General features: G+C 44.9%; 1 protein-coding gene across 2 annotated transcripts in view; it reads right to left on the bottom strand.

Annotated features, from left to right (window-relative positions):
* Positions 1-6,000, bottom strand: part of LOC144510055 (prosaposin-like) — a 40,337-nt gene that overhangs the window by 1,629 nt on the left and 32,708 nt on the right. For both annotated transcript variants that reach the window (XM_078239280.1, XM_078239281.1), the window contains exons 8-10: positions 5,650-5,783; positions 3,258-3,335; positions 625-735 (exon numbers count right to left, since the gene is read on the bottom strand). In XM_078239280.1, coding sequence (XP_078095406.1) covers positions 625-735; positions 3,258-3,335; positions 5,650-5,783 — 323 coding nt within the window. The remainder of the gene's footprint in view (positions 1-624; positions 736-3,257; positions 3,336-5,649; positions 5,784-6,000) is intronic.

Raw genomic sequence — 6,000 nt, 5'->3', positions numbered from 1 at the left:
CCCTAAAGGGAACCAGATGGGTTTTTCCGACAATTGACAATGGTTTCAAGGTCATCAGTAGATTCTTAATTCCAGATTTATTTCTATTGAATTCAAATTCCACCATCTGCTGTGGCGAGATTCGAACCTTGCTCCCCGGAACGTTAGCTGAGTTTTTGGATTGTTAGTCTAGTGATAATACCACTAGGCCATCACCTCTCCTGTTGCCAAATTAAAATCTCTACATGAACTAACTGAGGCGCCAGACAAACTGGCACCACATCTCCAGTCTGCTTCGGAAACATGAACAAAAAGGTCAAATGTGAAATTCAGTTTGTCAACATCGCGTGAAAAATAGTCTTTCAATACTGGATGTGGATTTAGCAAGTGTGCGCGGACTGGATACACATTCCTGTGATAAGTAGCGTGAAGAGTAGATGTGGAAGTTCTTTCAGTACTAAGTCAGGAATTAAACATGATCGCAATGTGAAGGGAGACTCGATCTGAGCCCACTGAATAAAAGTAAAAACCAGGGCAAATAGTAATTAATGTGGAACAGAAATTTTAAATAAGATTTGATTTTCAGCCGCAATCTGTTGTCTCTAAGTCTTTACTTATTGTTCAGAGAATTGGAATGATCCTTACTTTGCATCGGAGGGCACTTTCTAAGGTTGTGCACCAGTGTGATGGTGCCCAAGTGCATTCATCGAGTCCAGTCAACGTTGCCTCAACTTTTCTTACACAGAGATGCAGTTCCTGTAGTGAAGAAGGAAATATCTTTTTTTAATATTTCAGTGGTATTCTGTGAAGCAGGTGTGTGTGTGTGTGTGCATGCGTACATATACATGTGTGTGCATGTGTGTGTGCATGCGTACATGCCTGTGTGTGTGTGTGCATGTGCGTGTATGTCTGTGACTGTGCATGTGTGTCCACCCCATGCCGCCAGGAAACCCGCAGTTGGGGTGCACCATCAGTGGGACAAGAAGATCCCGCTGACATGCACAGTCAGAAAGTTCCGGCCTCTGACTATGTGTGTGACCAATTTCATCAAACTGATGATGGTTGTTCTGTACGATTGAATGCATCACTCGAGTTAGGTGTAAAATCAGACAGATGAAATCGACATGACCAAGTTAAGATAAGGTAACACGACGTGGATGTAAATTTGCATGTGGAGATAAGGGTCAGTTTGGTTTGTGATTAGTTACTTGAAGTCAAAGTGAGGTAGAAACGAGGCTTGCAAGCAGCAAAAGTCAAAAATGAATATAGGAAAATTGCGAAGTTTTATTTGACCCAAGAGTGGGAGCAATAGAGAACATGAAAGATGGCCATATTTTCAAGACAGTAAAATTCAGAGAGATGATGGAAACAACGTTTTTAAAGATGGGAGAGAAAAATAAGAAAAGGCCTTGAGGCGAGTGGAAGACTGACGTTTGCTCTGTGCGGGGAGAGCATTGTGAAAAGCAACAAAATGAACAGTTTCCAGCAACACAGATAATGTCCTTTTGTTGTTCCAAAGCTCACGGAATCCTCTACAGCAGAGTAAGAGAGAGGGAGAGAGAGAGAGAGAGATAGAAGCACTGTGAGGTACCTTCCCTAAAGCAACAGTGATTGCTTTGTGGTGAATTATGTTCTTAATTAAGTGGATTTTTTACGGATTAATTATCTACATGGTCTGTGCCATAAATAGATGTTTGTGAGTCTGACCAAGTAAAAATCTTTTGGAGAAATGTTTGTAAGACTAGTTTTAACTGTGCAATGTAATCTCGTGTGTTTATGTTTTCTTTGCTTTTGTTAATGATTGTTTTAATTTATTAATTTATCCTCCAAAAGTGTGAGTAGAATGTTTGACTCCTCACTTCATCACACTTATTTTAGATTATACGATCGTAAGGTATCGGAGCAGCTAAAATTAGGTCATTCGACCCCTCAAGTCTGCTCTGCCATTGTTCCTCAACCCTATTCTCCCACCGTTTCCCTATAACTTTCCACCCCTTTACCAATCAAGAACCTACCTACCTCTCTGTCTTAAAGACACCCGGCCTCCACAGCCTTGTGTGGCCACAGATTCACAAAACCCTCTGGCTGAAGAAATTCCGTAAGAAGTTTAACAACACCAGGTTAAAGTCCAACAGGTTTATTTGGTAGCAAAAGCCACACAAGCTTTCGAAGCTCTAAGCCCCTTCTTCAGGTGAGTGAGTGGGAATTCTGTTCACAAATTCTGTTCCTGTTTTGTGAACAGAATTCCCACTCACCTGAAGAAGGGGCTTAGAGCTTCGAAAGCTTGTGTGGCTTTTGCTACCAAATAAACCTGTTGGACTTTAACCTGGTGTTGTTAAACTTCTTACTGTGTTTACCCCAGTCCAACGCCGGCATCTCCACATCATGAAGAAATTCCTCCATGTTATTTTCCCATAATAAAGACACGGTACGGTGGCACAGTGGTTAGCACTGCTGCCTCACAGCGCCAGGGGCCCAGGTTCGATTCCCGGCTTGGGTCACTGTCTGTGTGGAGTTTACACGTTCTCCCCGTGTCTGTGTGGGTTTCCTCCGGGTGCTCCGGTTTCCTCCCACAGTCCGAAAGATGTGCTAGTTAGGTGCATTGACCTGAACAGGTGCCAGAGTGTGGTGACTAGGGGAATTTTACAGTAACTTCATTGCAGTGTTGATGTAAGCCTTACTTGTGACTAATGAATAAACTTTACTTTAAAAGAGAAATTGAAAATCATTATGATAGTTCGACAAGTTTCCCTTTGTTTGGCATGACATGTACCACCTGTCACACCATGTTACTGCCAGTAAATACATGAATGACCATCAGTTGATACAGTTGTCTGAAGCATCAGTCACAAAAGGGTACACTTTGTCCTTTTTACAAGATGGAGGAAGCAGTGAACCGGGCCTCGATTCTCAACATTTCCCCTCTCATGAATCGTGGTAGCGTTCCAGCTCGAAGGGTTCTCTTTTTTTCTGATACCCTGACCAAGTGGCTATTCTTCAAGCAAGCTGATGTCGACAGGTTGTTTGACTGAGACGGAACATCCAAACCTGATATCACCAGTCATTCTCACATTCTCTATCAGATTATTCTCTATCGGATGCGAGCAGAAATCTTATTTTAACCAGAAAATATCGAAACCTAAACAATACAGCACAGAAGGAGGCCATTCGGCCCATTAATCCTCTGCCAGCCCATCACATGAATGATCAGATCGAACTCTCTCTCTCTCTAAAGTCCATTCTCAACATGGAGAATGAGCGAACCTTCATACACTTACCCCACAAAGATCTCTTTCCTCCTGGTTCTCAAGAAGAGTGCTGAGTGTGGGTTTATTGGAGCGAATGAAGTCTTCACACTGTAAGAACCAGATCAAAGGAAAAAGAATCATTCCAATCCAGTGTGACTAATGGCCTCCATTGGTTCAATACCCTTCACAATCTAAGAGGTTGATACAACGGTGACAAAACAGAAACACAAAGCTAGAGGAAAAGCAACAACTATATTATATATCGTATTTATAAAGCACCATCAACGTCATAAAATATCCCAAGGGGCTGCACAGGTAAAGTTGATAACAATATATGACACTGAGTCACCTAAGATGATACTAGGACTTCTGGCCTAAATTCTATTCAAGGACGTAGGTATGAAGAAGCATCTACAAATGAGAAACGAGTGGTGGAGAGGTTTAGGGAAGAGATTGAAAAAGAAGGAAAGAGGTAGAAAAGTTGAGGAAGGGAAATTCAGGGGCCGAGGCAGAATGTGCAACAGAGGAGGCAACGTGCTGGTGGCATTATCGCTAGACTATCAATTCAGAAACTCGGCTAATGTTCTGGGGACCCGGTTTCGAATCCCGCCACGGCAACTGGTGAAATTTGAATTAAAAAATCTGGAATTTGAATTCAATAAAAAAAATTGGGAATTAAGAATCTAATGATGACCATTGTCAGAAAAACCCACTTGGTTCACTAATTTCACAGTAACTTCATTGCACTGTTAATGTAAGCCTCACTTATGACTAATAAACTTTAGAATCATAGAATCATACAGTGCAGAAAGAGGCCATTTGGCCCATCGAGTCTGCACCAACCACAATCCCACCCAGGCCCTATCCCCATATCCACCCACTAACCCCTCTAACCTATGCATCCCGGGACACTAAGGGGCAATTTAGAATGGCCAATCAACCTAGCCCGCACATCTTTGGACTGTGGGAGGAAACCGGAGCACCCGGAGGAAACCCACGCAGACACGGGGAGAATGTGCAAACTCCACGCAGACCCGAGCCGGGATTTTAACCCAGGTCCCTAGAGCTGTGAAGCAGCGGTGCTAACCACTGTGCTTCCGTGCCGCCCCAATGTGCTTTAGGGAAGGAAATCTGCCATCCTTACCCGGTCTGGCCTACATGTGACTCCAGAGCCACAGCAATGTGGTTGACTCTCAACTGCCCTCCAAGGGCAACTACGGATGGGCAATAAATGCTGGCCCAGCCTGCGATGCCCATGTCCCACGAATGAATAAAAAAAGCAACAAATTAGGCTGAATAATACACTGAGATGCCAACTTCTGGGATGGCAGGATCCATGTCCAGAGGTTGGTGGCCTTTCAGCTTCTAGGTCCGATTTCAGGTCACACCAGATCAAATATCAATTGGGGTGTAGGACATGTTTGTGGTTGTCATCATTCCCAATCATCAGGCCTCCAAGATCACTGGTTGTGATCTGGACCGTTTAAAAGGCCGTTGGATACAGGGCAGGAGAAGGGGATCCAGCAAACGCAGGATTGCCTCAAACTCTGGAGGATAATTTGTCATCCAACAGTTCTTAGTTGAGCGCATTCTATTTTGAGTGCCACTGTCCCCAAACCGGTGGCACAGTGGTTAGCACTGCTACCTCACAGCGCCTGGGACCCAGGTTCGATTCCCGACTTGGGTCACTGTGCGGAGTTTGCACGTTCTCCCCCGTGTCTGCGTGGGTTTCCTCCGGGTGCTCCAGTTTCCTCCCACAGTCCGAAAGACGTGCTGGTTAGGTGCTAAATTCTCCCTCAGTGTACCCGAACAGGCGCCGGAGTGTGGCGACTTGGGGTTTTTCACAGTAACTTCAGTGCAGTGTTAATGTCAGCCTACTCATGACACTAATAAAATAAACTTTAAACTGGTCAGAGCTGGTCAAGTTGAGCAATTCAACCACTTAGGTGCACGGAGCAGTATCTAGTTGTTGTATGCTCCCCTAGCCAACACCACACCCAGCCAACCCTTGCCATGGGTTGCTTCTTTTAGACCCTGCTCCTGTACGCCGCTCCCTTTTGCCTGGCACAGGCAAGGTGCCGGCCATGTCCCTCACCACCTGGAGAAGGGGGGAGGCTACAATGGCCTCTGTGCTAACAGGGTAGTGATCTCGATTGGTGTCTGTCCTGCAATGAATCCACCAATATCATGTCACACCAGGAGGGGACGGGGGAGAGGGATGGGGAGGGGCAACATACACTGAAACCAAAAGCAATGGTGCAAAGCCATTTTTGAATATATGTTAATCCATGGTAATCAGCTTTAGGCTCCCACTTTATCCATTCCACAGGTTGGTGATATCCTGCTGCCGGCACATCATCTGATCCCATTGCTGGCGCGGTCTACGGGATCCTTTCCAACTCTCCCTTCCACAAGGACTCACCACCAGTTTGGAGATATCAGAATACGGGTTACAGGCCCCTGACAGAAGGATGTCCACTCCTGTGCCCTCTGTGCGAGCTGACTGAAGCTGTTGCATTAGGTTCTCACACATATCACATTCCATAATCGGCAGCACTGTGGATTGTGGGAGAAATTCAGATTAAACAGTCAAGAGTCGAACACAATTTCTTCCTGGCCAAACAATAAATGGATGCTTTTAATTTATCAGCTGGAACAAGAGGAGAAACACCAATGAGAAAGTAATCGGCATCAATGGAGCTTCTGATTCGCTCCGTCTGAGGGAAATACGCACAGCCTCAAAGCAAGTTAATGTCATCAACCTCTGGTATGG

The sequence above is a fragment of the Mustelus asterias genome, chromosome 22 (assembly GCF_964213995.1).
Source record: "Mustelus asterias chromosome 22, sMusAst1.hap1.1, whole genome shotgun sequence".
Taxonomy (NCBI): domain Eukaryota; kingdom Metazoa; phylum Chordata; class Chondrichthyes; order Carcharhiniformes; family Triakidae; genus Mustelus; species Mustelus asterias.
Note: the sequence above shows the minus strand (reverse complement) of the source record. Positions and strands in the feature narration are given on the sequence as shown.